This window comes from Narcine bancroftii, chromosome 7, assembly GCF_036971445.1.
Source record: "Narcine bancroftii isolate sNarBan1 chromosome 7, sNarBan1.hap1, whole genome shotgun sequence".
NCBI classification, from domain to species: domain Eukaryota; kingdom Metazoa; phylum Chordata; class Chondrichthyes; order Torpediniformes; family Narcinidae; genus Narcine; species Narcine bancroftii.
In genome coordinates, this window is record NC_091475.1 from 182,491,418 (window position 1) to 182,510,733 (window position 19,316).

Genomic DNA, 19,316 nt, shown 5'->3' on the forward strand with positions numbered 1-19,316 from the left:
AAATAAGTTGGAAAAGTTCTTGGCAATAAAGCACACATGGAATTCAAATAATTGAAAGAAAAACAAGAATAATATGGATTCATTGCATGTATTCAGGGATTTTCTTCTTGTTTATGTTTTGTTTATCCAATTTCAACATTTGTCAAAGACGACAAAATCCCAACATACCTTCGTACAATTGTGCATACTGAGGGAATCCTGCAGCTCGCAACCAGTCACATGCTTCCTTGGCTTCAATCTCTGAAGAAAGAAAAGAAATGCATATTAAAAACACAAGCACTACACTCATTGTACCTTCCATCATTGGACTCCACTGGCAGCTGAACAAGGGCGACTTTCAATGAATGAAGATCCTTCAGTGGGCTAGCTACATTACATGAATGAATATTGGTGACAAGAACTCTTCAATGGTTTGGCTGAGAAGAACACTGCACAAAGTAGATAGATAAAGTTATGAAAATATGAACAGGAGATGATGGATAGAAGCACATTTTCTTTGCCAATTTCACCTTTTTTGTATTTTAACTTCCAGCCATCTTCTGAACTCAGTTGAACTCCGCAAAGCAGTGCAGTGCCATAGAAAGAAACAAATAGCTAATAGCACTAGTCATGCAGAGCTAGACTCGAAAACATTTCCAAGTCATGCACTGTAGTTAGATGGTTGATGAAGTGAACCCACTCCTTTCAATGTGGTACTGCTTAGACTGAAAATATACCACGAAGATAAATAGCAGCTAAAGCAGAGAGCATGGTTTCAACCGCTGATGAATTCCTCTGGAAGGAAATACTGACAATTTGGGTCATGTCTGACCATCTGCTGGAAGAAGGTGCTGATTGGAGGGGATTTCAATTTTTGTCTGGATTCGGCCATGGATAAATTGGCCAAGAAGGTCACGAGGGCTAGGGCAGCCAAGTCCACCCCGGCCTTCATGAAGGAGCTGAATCTGTTAGAGGTCTGGAGGAGGCTGAATCCAAGAGTAAGGGATTACTCTTATTTGCGGTAACATGACTCTTACACTCGGATTGATTTTTTCTTAGCGTCAGCCCATCTGGAGGGTAGGATAATGGAAGCCGAATTGAAAGCGTGGCTGCTGTCAGGCCATTCGCCTTTGGTGGTATCGATTTTAATGCCGGATAAGCAGGCCCCAGCACGACGTTGTAGGGAAAACCAGAATTTTGTAACTTTGTGAGAGCTCAGATAGATCTGTTCTGTGAAACGAGCTGCCTCTCGACTGAGGATAACTTCCTGATATGGGACACATTGAAGGCTTATTTAAGGGGCTAGATAATTGGGTACACCAAGAATGTCAAATAAGAGTATATGAAAAAGGTTAATGATCTGGAATTGGAGATAACACAAATGGAAAAGGACTATCAGAGGGTGGACATGGAAAATAACTATAGAAATTTGGTGAATAAGAAGCTCGAGTACAATATGCTGCAAACATATATGATGGAAAATTTGATTCTAAGATCTAGTCACAGTATTATGAGCTAGGGAGAGGGCCCATAAAATCTTGTCCTAGCAGGTGAGGGTAGAGGAGGCTTCCAGAACAATCAATGCGATTCATACAGGGGAAGGCAAGATCGCATACAAGCCAAAAGAAATAAATGATGTATTTAAAGGATTTTATGAAGAACTTTATAAATCAGAGTCAGGGGGAGACCCCGCCAAAATAGATGAGTTCTTGCACTCATTGGACTTGCCAAATTTAGGATAGGAGGAGCAAGAGGGGCTGAGTGTCCCATTTACTAAGGATGAAATGGGATAGGCTCTGGGCTTCTTACAGGCAGTTAAGACCCTATCTGAAAGTAGTGACATGAAGATTCTAATTTGAAAGGGGAAAGTATATAAATTTATTTCTAAGATGTATTACATATTCCAAAGTGAGGGTCTGAAACCGGGCCTACAAAGGTTGAGGGAGAGATGGGAGTCGGACTTGGGTACAACAATCAATGAGGAATGGTGGTTGGACCTGTATCTGAACAGTGTGTTGGGGGTTGTCAATGCCAGATACAGGATGGTGCAGTACAACTTCCTGCACCAGTTGTACCTTAAACCTCAGAAATTACACAGATCAAAGTCTGAGATTTCAGATTTAGAAGTGGTGTGGAGGTGGGAACTTTTGTCTACTTTGTGCTCAAAGGTGAAACTTTTTTGGAAGACCCAAGGGATATTCTAAAAAAAATTATGAGTGGATTTTCCACAGGACACGGAGCTGTTCCTCTTGGGGGATATTGGAGAAGTGCAGTTTAGACTGACTAAATTCCAAATTTTGTTTGTGAAGGTTGCTTTGGTGATAGTCAGGAAGTGTATAGCGCTTTCATGGAAGTCTGACTCTGATATCACACAATGGAATATGGAAATGCAGAGTTGCATTCCCCTGGAAAAAAATCACATATAACCTACAGAGGAAACATGGCACATTTGGTAAAGTATGCATTGGTTTTCAGACATTGGTTTTCAGACAGATTGATTCCCCGTTTCAAAAATAGGGATGAAGTTAAATTATCCCAGAGGTGTGATGGCGGAAATAGGACTTGGTGCAGACAACGCGCTTGTCCTTTTCTTTTCAGAGCCTTGGTGTACTTTTTCTTTTGAGTTTCTTTCTTTTCGTTTAGTGTTTTCTTTGAATGCAGTTGGCATTGTGATTTCTTTTCACTGCAGGTCTTGATAGGGGCCGTATACCCATGATGAGTGGGATCGAGATAAGTTTTTGGAATGTATTCTCTGTGGAGGGTGGGTTTGCAACAAATACGGACTTTGGGTATGCAAATGTACATGAATGACTTTGTTTATTGGATTTTGTAAGTCTGTGAAAACTAAAATATTAAAAAAATATTTTATGCTGGAATAAACAGTATTGGGAGAATGAAAATCCCTCTGAAAGACAAATAGACAAACCTCTTGAAGCACCCAAAATCACTCAATTCCAGATTAAGCCAATTTTTACAAGGACAATGTTAATTTTTTCTGTGAATGAATTACTACACAATTTTCTTTCAACTCCCCTCACTCACCCAATTCCAACCTTCCAACTCCCTAATCCACACTGCTATATTGTCTGAATCTGCTTCCTGGGCATTGCTGGGATTTCCACGATTACCCTGCCATCCAGCGTGAGAGGTGCTCCATCAGGCTTCTTCCCAGCAGCTCCCTTGAGTGATTGGGCATTGCTGAGATTTCCACGATTACCCTGTCATCCAGCGTGAGAGGTGCTCCATCAGGCTTCTTCCCAGCAGCTTCCTTGAGTGATTGGGCATTGCTGGGATTTCCACGATTACCCTGCCATCCAGCGTGAGAGGTGCTCCATCAGGCTTCTTCCCAGCAGCTTCCTTGAGTGATTGGGCATTGCTGGGATTTCCACGATTACCCTGTCATCCAGCGTGAGAGGTGCTCCATCAGGCTTCTTCCCAGCAGCTTCCTTGAGTGATTGGGCATTGCTGGGATTTCCACGATTACCCTGCCATCCAGCATGAGAGGTGCTCCATCAGGCTTCTTCCCAGCAGCTGATTGTGATGCAGTGGCCGGGTCTTAAATATTGTCAAGCTACTGTTTTATCTCGACACCTGCTACAGTAGCTTCATTGCAGACTACAAATGATCAGATCTGTCAGAGTTGAAAGATGTGAATGCACAAGGCAGTTGCACAATTATGGCTTCTCAGTTCTGCTACATCAAAAGTTGGTGAATATCTGCTCTGAATATCAATTCGGAAGCAACCCTGTGATGTGGCTGCCACTTTCTTTAATTTACTTTCGGAAGATAGAATATGCATAAACTGGTGAAAAGCAAATAAGGGTTCCTTAAAAATGGCAAGAGATTGAATGTTGTCCCCTTTTCTTGCACTAAACATATGTTGCACATTGATTCTTTGTTAAAAGAAAATTTTGAAAGTGGCTAAAAATATATTAGGTACAGCATTAAATTATTTACTCCCGGAGTTATGAGCCATTAACAAGTCCTGCACAGTTCCTGACAGGACCACATTCAATTTAGTGCAGCTGAAAAACACTTTGCTTCTCAGGAACTGGAGAAGGGCCTCAGCCCTAAAAGGCACAATCCCAACAGCTGCCAGAGAACAGGAACATGCATTATAACTGCCATGAAAGGAAAGGAACAGCAAGGCAGAAAGGTTCAACATTTAATGAGATGGACAGGTAAAATCCTGGTGTATGAGGTACATGCAAGGAAGGACATCCTGTGAGTCTGCAACTTGAACATGGTTGGTGTCCCTTTGCTCACTGGCCATTCATGGATTTGTCTCAATCTCTCAAATGTTGCTCTGGTATTTGCTTCGACTGCATTCCCTGGCAGCATGTTGCAGGCACCTACCACTTTGCCAGTAACACCAATAGAAAAGTGAGCTGTGGATAACAGAAATCCCCCTCTCCCCCTCTCCCCCTCTCCCCCTCTCCCCCTCTCCCCCTCTCCCCCTCTCCCCCTCCTTCTCCCTTTCGAGATGTAGGTTGTGGATACAGTAGTTCCCTCCTGGATGAAGAATTCTTGGCCATGAAGAATGATGAGAGGACATTTTAATTAATTTTACATTCTATGTCAATGTGAGCTCCAAATCAATAGAAACACTATTGTTCTGAATGCTGACATGTTCATTCTCACACCTGCACTGATGCTTCCTCATCGTGCATCTTACAATTGATATTTACATCCTCTCTACCCATTCCCACTCCTACCCATGCACAGGTCTAGTCTTCTGAGGGCAAATAACAAAAACAATGTTCTTCACTGTCCCAAAGAAGAGGGAGACTGTCCATATTATGGAGGACATCAAACACCCATGGGTGGTAGGGCCACTAAGACCCAATGTACCTTAAGAAGAAAAGTGGAAGGTGTCTGGAACATGCTGGGAAGAAGCAGATACCATAACAATGTTTGAGGCATCAAGACAAATACATGAACAGGCAGAGAAAAGGGTCACCAACTATGTGCAAGCAAATGGGGTTAGTTAGATTAGCATTATAGTCAGTACATTCTCGGCAACACTAGGTATTACTCTATTTAGGAGAATCCTAGCGAAGATTTTGCCTGCAATGGAGAGCAGCGTGATTCCCCTGTAGTTTGAGCAGTCTGATTTCTCGTCTTTGTTTAATAATACCTAGTGTCGCCGAGAATGTTCTCCCAGAATCACAGTGCGGCTTTCGCGCAAACAGAGGAACTACTGACATGGTCTTTGCCCTCAGACAGCTCCAAGAAAAGTGCAGAGAACAAAACAAAGGACTCTACATCACCTTTGTTGACCTCACCAAAGCCTTCGACACCGTGAGCAGGAAAGGGCTTTGGCAAATACTAGAGCGCTTCGGATGCCCCCCAAAGTTCCTCAACATGGTTATCCAACTGCACGAAAACCAAAAAGGACGGGTCAGATACAGCAATGAGCACTCTGAACCCTTCTCCATTAACAATGGCATGAAGCAAGGCTGTGTTCTCGCACCAACCCTCTTTTCAATCTTCTTCAGCATGATGCTGAACCAAGCCATGAAAGACCTCAACAATGAAGACGCTGTTTACATCCGGTACCGCACGGATGGCAGTCTCTTCAATCTGAGGCGCCTGCAAGCTCACACCAAGACACAAGAGCAACTTGTCCGTTGACTACTCTTTGCAGACGATGCAGCTTTAGTTGCCCATTCAGAGTCAGCTCTTCAGCGCTTGATGTCCTGTTTTGCGGAAACTGCCAAAATGTTTGGCCTGGAAGTCAGCCTGAAGAAAACTGAGGTCCTCCATCAGCCAGCTCCCCACCATGACTACCAGTCCCCCCACATCTCCATCGAGCACACAAAACTCAAAACGGTTTACCTATCTCGGCTGCACCATTTCATCGGATACAAGGATCGACAACGAGATAGACAACAGACTCGCCAAGGCAAATAGCGCCTTTGGAAGACTACACAAAAGAGTCTGGAAAAACAACCAACTGAAAAACCTCACAAAGATTAGCGTATACAGAGCCGTTGTCATACCCACACTCCTGTTCAGCTCCGAATCATGGGTCCTCTACTGGCATCACCTAGAACGTTTCCACCAGCGTTGTCTCCGCTCCATCCTCAACATTCATTGTAGTGACTTCATCCCTAACGTCGAAGTACTCGAGATGGCAGAGGCTGACAGCATCGAATCCACGCTGCTGAAGATCCAACTCCGCTGGGTAGGTCACGTCTCCAGAATGGAGGACCATCGCCTTCCCAAGATCGTGTTATATGGCGAGCTCTCCACTGGCCACCGTGACAGAGGTGCACCAAAGAAGAGGTAGAAGGACTGCCTAAAGAAATCTCTTGGTGCCTGCCACATTGACCACCGCCAGTGGGCTGATATTGCCTCAAACCTTGCACCTCACAGTTCAGCGGGCAGCAACCTCCTTTGAAGAAGACCGCAGAGCCCACCTCACTGACAAAAGACAAAGGAGGAAAAACCCAACACCCAACTCCAACCAACCAATTTTCCCCTGCAACCGCTGCAACCGTGTCTGCCTGTCCTGCATCGGACTTGTCAGCCACAAACGAGCCTGCCAGCTGACGTGGACATTTACCCCTCCATAAATCTTCGTCCGCGAAGCCAAGCCAAAGAGAGAAGATAGTCAGTACAGATAGGGAGGGCCAAAGACCTGTTCCTTTTCTGTACATTTTTAGGTTCTTCTTTATCTTTGGCTTGGCTTCGCGGACGAAGTTTTATGGAGGGGTAATGTCCACATCAGCTGCAGGCTCGTTTGTGGCTGACAAGTCCGATGCGGGACAGGCAGGTTCTAACAAGCTGCCAGCCCCCTGCTCTACTCACTTTATACCTATGATTGTGTATGACAATAACACCATCTACACTGTAGTAGGTTGTATAAAAGTGGGCAATGAGTCACTACCCAGGAGGGAAATTGAAAACTTGGCTGAATAGTGTACTAACAACAACCTCAAGGGGCTGATTGTGGACTTCAGGAGGGGAAGACTAGAGATGTATGATCCAGTGATCAATATAGAATCAGAGGTGGACAGGGTGAGCAAATTTAAATCCCTAGGGGCCACTTCCTCGGAGGACCTTCCCTGGACCCAACACATGAATGTCATCATGAAGAAAGCAAGTCAGCACCTCTACTTTCTCAGGAGTTTGCAGAGGTTTGGTATGACAATTAAAACATTGGCAAGCACCTACAAACATGTAGTAGAAAGTGTGCTGACCAGCTGAATCACGGACTGGTATGGGGCATCAATATCTCCGAGCAGAAATCCATGCAAAAGGTAGTGGACAAAACCTAGCATAGTACAGGCAAAGCTCTCCCCACCATCGAGAAAATCTACATGGCATGTTGGTGGGAGCAGCAATTCTCAAGGGTCCACACAACCCAGGACATGTTCTGCTCTCAATTCTACCATCAGGAAAGAAGTATAGGTGCCCCTGATTCATACCACCTGGTTCAGGAACAGTTGCTACCCCTCCACACCATCAGACTCCGAAACAACAAACTCAATCAAAGACTCATTTAAGGACTTACTTTTGCACATTATTTATGATTAAATATTTATTTTCTGTATTGCACAGTTTGCTTGCCCTTCCTTCTCGTTTACATTTTTCTCTTTTGTATTTGCATCTTTTCTTGAATACAGTTTTTTTTGCACATAAGGAATATGTCTGATAGGTTTGTGTGGGTTCATGGAGGAGGTCACCAGCACATCAAACTGGGATAGCCATCGCTCTTGAAGTATAAATGCCACCTGGCCTGCAGTCAAAAAAATCTCACTGTTTATGTAATGTCAAGTTTGTCCTCTGACAATAAATCTGAACTTTGAGCTGTGCTCACTAACAAAGATTCATCATTATCACGAGGGGTAATAGATAGAGTGGATAGCCACCACCTTTTTCCACAGGCAGTAATGGCCAATGCCAGAGGATTCTGTTTCAGGTCAGTGGAGGAAAATTTTGGGAAGTTGTCAGAGGTAGGTTTCTTTTTACACAGAAAACATTGGGTACATCAAATGCACTGCTGAGGAGACTTATTGAAATACAGATATTTGGTCATGGAGTAGATACACATTGCTTGAAGAAGAGCCTGTACTTTAAAATTGTTTTTTAATTTAGACATACAGCATGGTAACAGGCCCTTCTGACCCACAAGCCTTTGCCCCCAAATACAATCCTTTTATCGAATCACTACTAGACATTCATGTTAGCATCTTGAAAAAAATAAATACAATTGTAGATGCTGGGAGTCAGAGAAACAAGGAGAAAATGCTGGTAAAAGACAGCACATCAGGTCACATTTAAGAAAAGAACAATAGTTTCAGGTCCAAAACATTTTGTCAGATTAGGAAAGAGAAAAAAGCCCCACTTAGTTTTCAGTAAGAGAGAAGGTGGGAAGAACAAAAGGAATATGTCTGATAGGTTTGTGTGGGTTAATGGAGGAAGTTACCAGCATGTCAAACTGTGATATCCATCGCTCTTGAAGTTTAAGCGACCAGCTCCACATATTGCCTCCATTGTGGCAGGAGACCTGAGATAATTCAAAAATAATCTTTACATCTAGCTTTTAAAACTGCATTGATAACAGATGATTGAATTAATCTTTGCTTCAATCATTTCACTGCCCTGTGAGCATTGCTATATTTTTTGATGAATGATATCTTCGTTTTAAGACTTCCACATGAAAGACAACTTTCCTGTGAGGATCCATAATCTGCATGTGTAAACATGGTGTGTATTTCACATTGACAACATGACATTTCTTTCCACACTGCTCCATTGTTTGGAAATTCGCACTCATGAGAGAGATCATGAAGCCACTCTCAGCCAAGCTCTCCTTACAGCCAGTTTTCTGGCTGTTAATGGTGTTCACATCCTTTGTTCTGGCATATCTCTTTTGAGTGTATCCAGGAGTTGCCCTCTCTTCCATGCAGCAAAAGTGTGCATGTTGTTTCTGTCTAGCAAATGTGGGAAACCATTAGCAGAAACTCAGAATGCTGGAAAAACTTGTCAGGTATATCTTGACGAAGGGATCAGGCCCAAAACGTCAGTCATCTCTAATGGATTCTGCAAGCCTGGCGGAGTTCCTCCAGCATTTGTGTTTACACTCTTCTTCTTTCTTTGGCTTGGCTTCGCGGACGAAGATTTATGGAGGGGGTAAAAAGTCCACGTCAGCTGCAGGCTCGTTTGTGGCTGACAAGTCCGATGCGGGACAGGCAGACACGGTTGCAGCGGTTGCAGGGGAAAATTGGTTGGTTGGGGTTGGGTGTTGGGTTTTTCCTCCTTTGCCTTTTGTCAGTGAGGTGGGCTCTGCGGTCTTCTTCAAAGGAGGTTGCTGCCCGCCAAACTGTGAGGCGCCAAGATGCACGGTTTGAGGCGTTATCAGCCCACTGGCGGTGGTCAATGTGGCAGGCACCAAGAGATTTCTTTAGGCAGTCCTTGTACCTTTTCTTTGGTGCACCCCTGTCACGGTGGCCAGTGGAGAGATGGTCCTCCATTCTGGAGACGTGACCCATCCAGCGCAGCTGGATCTTCAGCAGCGTGGACTCGATGCTGTCGACATCTGCCATCTCGAGTACTTCGACGTTAGGGATGAAAGCGCTCCAATGGATGTTGAGGATGGAGTGGAGACAACGCTGGTGGAAGCGTTCTAGGAGCCGTAGGTGGTGCCGGTAGAGGACCCATGATTCAGAGCCGAACAGGAGTGTGGGTATGACAACGGCTCTGTATACGCTTATCTTTGTGTTTACACTACAATCACAGTTTCTGCAGACTCATGTTTCACCCAAAGAGAAAACATAAAAACATAGAAAACCTACACCACAATAGCAGGCCCTTCAGCACACAAAGTTGTGCCAAAACATGTTCCTACACATAGCCCTCTATTTTTCTAAGCTCCATGTACCTATCCAAAAGTCGCTTAAAAGACCCTATCCTATTCGCCTCTACCACCATTGGACAATAGTATAGATAGGGAGAACACAGTAGAAACTATGATCCTGTGCTCTTCTAAATTTGATGGGTTGCATGACCTTATAAAAGTTCAACTTCCAAAGCAACGAGTGCACACAATGATCTCATCAATGATGTCTTGCTACACATTTAATTAATCTGATCTATATCCTAAATGGGGGAGAAAACTGTCAAATATCACTTTGCTGAAAGATTTCCAGTAGCTGGCACAAGGTAGAGAGTGAGAAAGAGCCATTTCTGTATCTTAAATGATCTGAACGATATTAATTACATGAACATGTAATTTCTCAATGCTACTTTGCAGGAAGGAGTTGCTCAGTCTGCAAATCTAACTGAAAGCATACTTCAAAACAACTTGTGTTATCCTTTTAAGAAAACAGCTCACAATATTATGAAGAAGATTTCAAAAATAAACTGGAAGGCAAATTTTATATCATATGTCTTTTGTTTGAAAAGTTAGGACCTGGAATAATCAACTCAAGCAAACCAAATGCACATCAAGGGAATTCTACAACGGTTTCTGAATTGGTTAGGGAAAATGTTCTGCTGTTTTAGGATAGAATGTAGATTTTTCATTAAAAGATGATGGTCAACTATATCTAGCAGTTAGTAATATGGATAATGATTTTTATTCAATAGAATGGCACGGTGGGTGTAATGGTTAGCGCACCACTTTTACAGCACCAGCGATCGGGACTGGGGTTCAAATCCCATGCTGTCTGCAAGGAGTTTGTGCATTCTCCCTGCTTCTGGTGGGTTTTCCCTTGGGGCTCTGGTTTCCTCCAACTTATTAAAACACATAGGGGGTGTAAATTGGGCGGCATAGACACAAGGGCCGAAATGGTCTGTTACCATGCTGTATATCTAAATTTAAATTTTAAAAAGTTTTAAAAAACTGGGCTGCTATTTTCATAACAGTAACATTTAATATAAATTATGACATGAGGAATGATAATTTCCTCCCTTCTGACAGAAACAGGGGATTAATGTGCAATATACGACAGTTTTATTGAATTTTCAATAATTTTTAAATTACACATTCCCTTCCCATTTCACTCTTGTCTAGTGGGATTGGAAATTCTTCCAATGTGTTGCAGTGTACCTTATGGGTGCACTCTGGTGACACCTTTCCATTTACTTTTGTATCCATGTACAGTTCCCTCCATGAGGTTTAGGACAAAGACACATTTTTCCTTTATTTGCTCCTGTGCTCCACAGTTTTAAATTTGTAATCAAATACACATGTAATTAAAGTGCACGTTCCAGATTTTATTCAAGGAAATTTGTAACCATTTTGGTTTAACCATGTAGAAATTACAGCATTTTTAAAAAAAAATACATAGTTCCCTCATTTCAGGGCACCATAATGTTTGAGACATTTGGCTTCACAGGTGTTTGTGAGGACTCAGGTATGTTCAATCACTTCATTGGTGAAGGTATGAGAGAGCTACGCTTGCTTTGAAGCTCTTGATCACCTTTGGAGTCTGTAGTTGTCATTTTTCTACAGGAGGACCAGAGTTGTGCGAATGAAAGTCAAAGAAATCATTATGAGGCTGAAAATAGGAATAAAACAGCAAGAGACATCACCCAAAACTTTGGATTATCAAAATCAACAGTTTGGATCATCATTAAGAAGAAAGAGTGCACTGGTGAACCCAGGAATTGCAAAAGGACTGGTATTCCAAGGAAGAGCTCCTCTGTTAATCATAGAAGAGTACTCATTATAATGAAAAATAAAATCCACAAACTTAGGTCTGACAGATCAGAAACACTCTGCAGGCTTTTTAAAATACTTCTTGGCAAATTGTAACCTAGCTATCCATTCTGTGGCTAACTGGCAGTTTGCACATTGCTTAGCCAGGGTATCAAAAGTTATGGGTGAAGGCCAGGCAGTGAGGCTGAGTGGGAAAATAAATCAGCTCATGATTGAATGGCAGGGCAGGCTCAATGGGCTGAAAAGCCTACTTCTGCTCCAATGTCTTTTGGTCAATGTAATATTAGTAAATACACAGAAGTGCTTGAGAAACTCAGCAGGTTATGGAGCATTAATTTTTGAAGACTAGCAGATAAAACTAAGGATGCAATGCTGAGGCTTCACAAGGCCTTGGTCAGATTGCATTTGGGGTATTGTGAGGTATTTGGGCCACATACCTGAGCAACTTGGCCAGTGGCGGCAGCATCTGTTGAGGTAAGGGCATTCATGCAGAGGTGGTGCTCACCTTGTCATTTCATGTGATATAATGACATTTCTTCCATCACTGCTCCAGGGGCATGGATATGTAACACTTTTCGGATTGACTAATAGTGCACCTTCAATGCTGTAATGTCAATACTGCACCCTCAACCCAGCAAACTAAGATCTTGGGCCTCAGCAGCTGGTCAGCAAACAGATCCATGACTTTCTGTCTAACAAGCTGAGACGAGTGAAACATGCTGAAGGACTGGTCACACCTCAGACAAACTCTCTTCTCCCTGCCAAAGAGGAGAAACTTCAAAATGTGAAATCACACAGCCACAGGCCTAAATGACAGTTTCTTCCCTAGAACAGTGCTCACTCACAAGTTGCCCTTGCTAAGTACTCATTGATCTTATTCATTGTAACTTCTTGCTCTATTTTTTGTATGGCTGTATGAATGTTAGTGTAGACCTGGTAGACTGTTCATGGAAAACCCTCCTCACTGTTCCAAGTATAATGTGACAATAAACTTGAACTTGTCAGGTTCATCAGCAACAAACTTACTCAGGGATTTATTTAAAAACTCTATTACTTTTGCACTTTATTGATTTTTTTCACTCTGCATTGCAGTCAGTTTGTTTATATTTCTTTATTTGTTTACATGTGTGTATTGAGTCAGGTTTTTTTTTGCACTGCCAAATAGTGATAATTTTGCTTTGCCCACAGGAAAAATAATTCCAAGTCATGTATGTGCTTTGACAATAAATCTATCTGAAATCGCTGCGTCTCCTACCTCTCTGGCATAAAGGAACCCCATCATGCCTCCATGGTTACCACTCTCTCTCCTCCTCCCCTGAAGCCTCTCTCCTCCATGGCAGCCATAAATCATGTCGCTACTAGCTGGCTGCCAGGGGAAATGCGCCCAAAAGTGGGCGCTCCCTTTTATGAGTGGTAAAGATTGAAACTATTTAAGCTACATTCAATTCAGCGAGGTCCATTAGGAATCATGCAGCTCACATCTTAACAAATTGATTTTTGGGCTTCTTTGCGGGGATCCAGTTGGGCATTAGCGTACACTTAGCACCTGATGAACCTATCAGGAATAAGCACACCCATGAGCACACACAGCTCTGGAGCAACTGAGACGGTAAGAAGCAGTCCATTTAACATCTCCACAGTGACGAGAGGAATATCCTCTTTGGAATGTGGGAGGATACCGGAGCACCCAGAGAAAAGCCACGTGGTTATGAGGTGAACGGTCAAACCCCTTACATGCAGCAGTGTATTGGATCGGGAGTTGCTGGTGCTCTAATAGTGTTGTACTAACCTTGCCATGGGAGTAGATGATAGATAGATAGAAGGTGTCGTCTCAAAAGCAAATTTCACCACCATGGAAGTTACATCCAAGTCTACCATCCTTCTTCAGTGCACACCTGGGAGGTCTGAGAGGGCTAAGAAAGGCTGCACCTATATGCAATTTTCAATATGCAAGAAACAGGGGCTAATAGAAGGAATTTGACAGAAGGTTTTTTTTGGTTTGCTGTTCATCATTTCTGATCTATTTGAACTACTTGATAACCTTTCTAAAGCCAAATAATTATTACCCAATGTGATAGAGCAGATTTAAAACAAGACACATCAGCAATCAAAGTTAGGAAGAGACAGAAATACTTAAACAATAAAATCATTAAATTATGCCAAGGATAAATTTTAAATTGACAGAATTATGAAGAAATTCACAAAGAGCACCATTACAACACTAAAACACAAATTATTTTAGCATGGTTGCTCCATGAAGGAGTTGTTCCCAAAATCATCCAAAGTTCCAGATAGATGCACTAACACTCATGGAGCAACATGCCATAGGTGTTATGCACAGGTCTCTATGTGTAACTGTCAGCCACAACCTCCATGATAAATATACAGACAGGTCCCAAATATCATGCAACTGTTCACAGAAACCTTTACAAAGTAAGGGTTATTGTTATTTGTCAGCACTGAGGGAACGGAATGGATCCATTTTGAATAAGCTGGTTCTGTTCCAAAACCTGACTTAATATGTTTATGGATTTTGGATGAACTTAGAATGCACCAGCAGGTTGCTGCCCTGACTTCTCTGCAGTTTCCCTTCAATAGGTCAGCACTTCTGCAGTAATATTTTAAGGTAATATGAAGGAGCATTCCAGGCCTCCCATCTTGGATGTCCTCAACATGTAGTTGCTGGCCTGCCTTTACACCACAGCACCTGAAGAAACTAGCATTGCCCCAAGGAGAAGCAGGTATATGGTGTGGTGTTGGTGCAGGAGTGAACAGAGAGCCCAGACAATAAAAAAGGACCATTTTATATACATATTTGTTAAAAGCCCAAACATTTCTGATCCAGACTCAGAACTATAAAGTGGTATTGCAATCAGTTCTGGTGTACTTCATGAACACTCACACAAAGCCAGCCATCAGCTTCTTTATTCATGTGGAAAATGTCCACACAGTGGAACCATAACTTCAGATGTTGTCTGCGCCATCTGGAGTCTGATTACTTTACTGTGGTCTCAGTTTTAAGAGGAAGTAGCAAAAGTTTTTGGATTTCAGACATTACTTGAAAAAACCCCAATGTTGGATAGTTTCCTTGAAGTGATAATTAATTCATGATTCAAAGTAGAAGTTAACCTCTTTACAAACTGTTTGAAGGATTTCAGTGACAAAGGTCACAATATTACGTATGTTGTTTAATTTTCTAGCCCATCAATCGTGACATTGGCATTTCAATTACGTTCAGATTTATTAACTTCTGAAAAGTAAGCATTTTTTTTTGCAAAAAATAAGAATTAATTTGGACAATCTTGTGGCAATTAACTCATGCTGTAATCTCCACAAGCTTGTATTTAGAGTGGAAAGGGTCAATAGCTGGTGAGTTGTGGAAATGTGAAAAAAAATGGTGGGGAAAAGGAGACAAATGGGGATAGAGTGAAAGGAGGGGTGAGGGACCAAAAGGGGGGGGGGGCAGAGAGAGAAAGGGAGGGAGAGAAAGAGGGAGGGAGAAAAGGGAACAGGGGGGAGAAAGAAAGGGTGAGAGAGAAGGGGGGGGGTGTTGGGAGATGTAATTTGTCTTTCGCTCAGCAGGTTTGTATAGTGCCTGGCAAGGTGGTCTAAAAGAAACAATTGTCATGGTTGATCAAATGTAGAACATTAGCGTTCCCTCTCAGTGAGAGGTCAATGAATAAACCAGTTGCAAGAGCTTTTCATCTGGTTGGTTTTTCATCTTTCAAGCTGCTAAAGAGCAGGAGGAATGCCAGATAACATCTCACCTTCCTGCAAGAGTAAAATTGAACCATCTGGCTTGTGGTTCACAGACACTGAAAAAGCGCAGAATGATACTGTACAGACATCAGTTTTTATACCTCCACATCCCAAATTTGCACTTTCACTTTTTTGTGCTGAATGACTGCCCAAAACCAACAGGGAGAGTGCCAAATAAAAGTTTAAAAACTCACAAAAATCGGGAAGTTCTATGATTTAAAATGCTCTCTTATTCATAGAAAAATCAAAATGCTATTAGCATGCAATTATCCACCTTATTATCCCTCCCTTCCCCACCCTTTCAATGTAGAAATTGTGCGTCCCAGTTCAAGTTAGTCATTTATTAAAGAGTGCTGCAGAAGTTTGTAGAGTTTACAGAAAATGTTGCAACTATTGTAAATGTACCCAAAATTGACAGTCTTGTCAAGAGAATAATGTAACATTTCTCTTTAAAATGGTTAAAAGATCAAACAGGTTTCTTTCTATCAGAACTACAAAATATCTGTTGATTTTTTAAAAAAAATTACTTACTTGGTAGAATCATTATGGAGTTGGGATCCTTCGGCAATCTCATTTATCAGACCAGTTTTATAATTTAGCTACAAGATTACAAGCCAATTCGTCCTATCTAGTAGGATGTCACTGCTATCTGCAATTTAGTAAGGTGCAAGCAATCCAGATAAGGGCACACCTTTAATGAAATGTATTTTCTGTCTTGACTCAGAATCACAGATGCAGCTATCCCACTACATTTTAATCAAGCAAATTTAAAGCACTGACATTCCAAGGAATCCAATCACTCAGTTAAATTGCACTAATCCTTGAAATCAGTTTGAATGGGGTGGGGCTTCATGTCTATTACTCCTGCGTGACAGCACAGAATGAAAAATGCTGAAGGCATGATAAAGCTTTTTCTAATTCTTAGTATCTTTTGAACTTTTACAACCATTCAATTGGTTATGTGCTTGCTGGCTATTGCTGTCATAGAATTATTGGGAAGGCATGTAGGTCAAACATTTTTAAACAGACTCCTCCAAAACTGTCAATGTTTACATCATGCTTTCTGGCTAATCTCTGTAATGTTTCTTACTGTATTTTATATTAATTATTAAATGAGTAGCAGTGCTACAAGCCATCATATAAAATGACCACCATAAAACTTACGTTTCTCACGCCTCTGAATCTTTACTTCCCTGATAATAAAGATTTTAGCTTGGAAAAATAAGACCTGGACTTAATTCTGGTGCCATTCATTAAACTTAGAATTCTGACTTGCAACCAGATAATATTCTAAACAGTCCCAGATTTTTTTTAAAAATGGAACTCTAATAAAATTTGTAAGACTGCAGAATTAAAATGCAACAGGGAAAACTATCAGACCACTGACGTGGCAACCTCATGACACCCAAATGCATTGAGAGGCATCTGAAACAATTTGTCACACATGTTCACGTCAGTGTAACTTTCACACCACACTCTAAGTAGGTCATTCAGTTGCAGATTCCTTATAAAAGCAGATTTCTTAAAATAAAATTCTACACTTAAATGGACCAAAGGTTCTCCTTTCATGCTATAGTTGTTTATATTTTAATAAAATAATTGGTTTAATTACATTATTTGTTAAGGCAAAGCATATGTATTTGGTGACAGATTCATCTCATTTCCACTCTAAAAGGCGAGTTTGCCCTTTTATTGAAAATACAAACATTAAATTGAATGCATTATTAACAACAGCTAACTCATTCTTAACTTTTGATCAAACACAAGTTCAGAAGTAGGGTGTAGTTAACATTCAAAGTAGGAGAAAAAGAAAGAGCAGCTGTTGAGTAATTTAGAGGCTGTCGATCGATCGGTCGGTCGGTCGTTCAGAGATCTCCAATCCAGCCTCTTGCCACTTGTCATAAAGCAGTTGTTGCTTCAGTTCACCCTGACCCACGCAACTATGTAGAGCTTCCACATCAACTTGTATTTATAGATTTAACCTATCAAACAGCTTCAACAATGTAATTGTTATTACAGAGAAGACTTGAAGTTGATTGAAATGACAGAACAATTCTAAAATAATGCCTGATTAGTTATTATTTCACTTTATGCCAGAACACAAATTCAGAATAAGATGAAGCGGCTACATCAGTTCTGAAGGAAGGTCAGACAACAATCTACAAAGTTTGGTCGCCTGCCTACATTTTGTTCATATTTTGATTAAGGGCTCAAGCCCGAAACATTGGTGATGTATCTTTATCTTTGCTATACAAGGTATACTGTTTGACATGCTGAGTTTCTCCAGCAAAGTGAATGTCCATTTCTATTAGTTGGGGAAAACAGGTGTGATGAAAGTTCTTTGGGTGGGGTAAGAGGGCAAGAAATGTGGACAACTGGGAGATAATTACATCTAGCAGACTGCATTTTCAGCATGGTATTTCTTCTGAGGGGTGCAAGGACATTTTCAAGAAAGGGGACAAGATTGACCAGGCAGGAATCAACTCTCAAACTACCACTGACTGTGGCAAACTGCTCACGCACTCAGCTAGTGAATAGGTGTCGATCAGTTCACACATTGAGTCATTATCAACTCACCTACTTAGCTCACACACTCCACTAGTGACCAGGCAACAATCAACTCTCACACTCCACTAAGGACCAGGTAACAATCAACTCACACACTCCACTAGGGACCATGTGACAATCAACTCAGAGCCACTCAGCAGTTATTAAGAACTTGAGATACACAATTGGACGAGAAGGCCCAGGGCTGTACTTAATGACAGTAGAGAAACGTAGAACATTACAGCACACTACTAGCCCTTCAGCTCATGATGTGCCAACCTATGTAAATCTACTCCACATCAATCTAATCTTTCTCACAGCCCATAACCCTTTATATTCTTACATGCATGTGTCTATCCAAGAGACTAAATGTTCCGACTGTACCAACCTTCACCACTACACCTAGCATTGCATTCCAGGCACCTACCAGTCTCTGAGCAAAAAAACATCTCCCCTAAACTTTCCTCTCCTTACCTTAAGCAGGCATCTTCTTGTATGTACTATTGTCACTCTGGGAAAAGGTTCTGGCTGTCCTCCCTAATTCATAATCTTAATATATCTCTATTAAATCACTTCTTATCCTTTATCAGTCCAAAGAGAAAAGCCCTAGCTCGGTTAACCTTGCTTCATAAGACATATTCTCCAATTCAGGCAACTTCCAGGTAAATCTCCTCTTCACCCTCTGCAAAGCACCTCCATCTTTGCTGGAATGGTGAAATGAGCACAATATTCCAAAGCTGAGAGGAAATTTAATAAAAATGTTTGATATCATGTGGATCATGACATGGCATATAAAGAAAAAAATAGTCCCAGTGATTGAAGAGCTCATAACTAAAATGCACTGATTTGAGGGGAATGGCTGAAGAATGAAAGAAGAGACAAGTAAAAGCAAGTAGTAATAATCTGCAATTCACCATCTGGAAGGGTGCTAGAAAGAGACTAAAGTATTCACGAGTAAAAGAAGAAATTCCATGGATCTGGAAAAATAGCAATATGCAGATGGGCCCTAATTGCTTCATCTTCTATTGGCAAGAAGATCTTGTGGAAGAAGCATAGGTAACACCAACATTTTAAAAAACTTGCATTTCTATTTATTGTTGCATTCATTTAAAAAGATGAACTTGTCGATTTATAAAAATAGAAAACATACACTTGAAAGGTCATTTGTAGTTCATTGAACTGAATTCAACGAGCATGTTTCACTACTCAACTTCAGCCCACTGCTTATAGCAACCCAGCAGCTTAAAATCAACACATCTGTACTCTCTGCAGGGAATTTCAGCTCACAGGGAACGGAAGCTGGAGAAAGATGACAAATATTGTTGCTCTTATGTGCTGTAGCAGCATCCTCATTAACAAC

General features: G+C 41.5%; 1 protein-coding gene across 11 annotated transcripts in view; it reads right to left on the bottom strand.

Annotated features, from left to right (window-relative positions):
- stard13a (StAR related lipid transfer domain containing 13a) overlaps nt 1-19,316 on the bottom strand; it is a 684,147-nt gene that overhangs the window by 74,952 nt on the left and 589,879 nt on the right. For all 11 annotated transcript variants that reach the window (XM_069891632.1, XM_069891628.1, XM_069891627.1 and 8 more), the window contains one exon: nt 169-240. In XM_069891632.1, the coding sequence (XP_069747733.1) occupies nt 169-240 (72 nt within the window). The remainder of the gene's footprint in view (nt 1-168; nt 241-19,316) is intronic.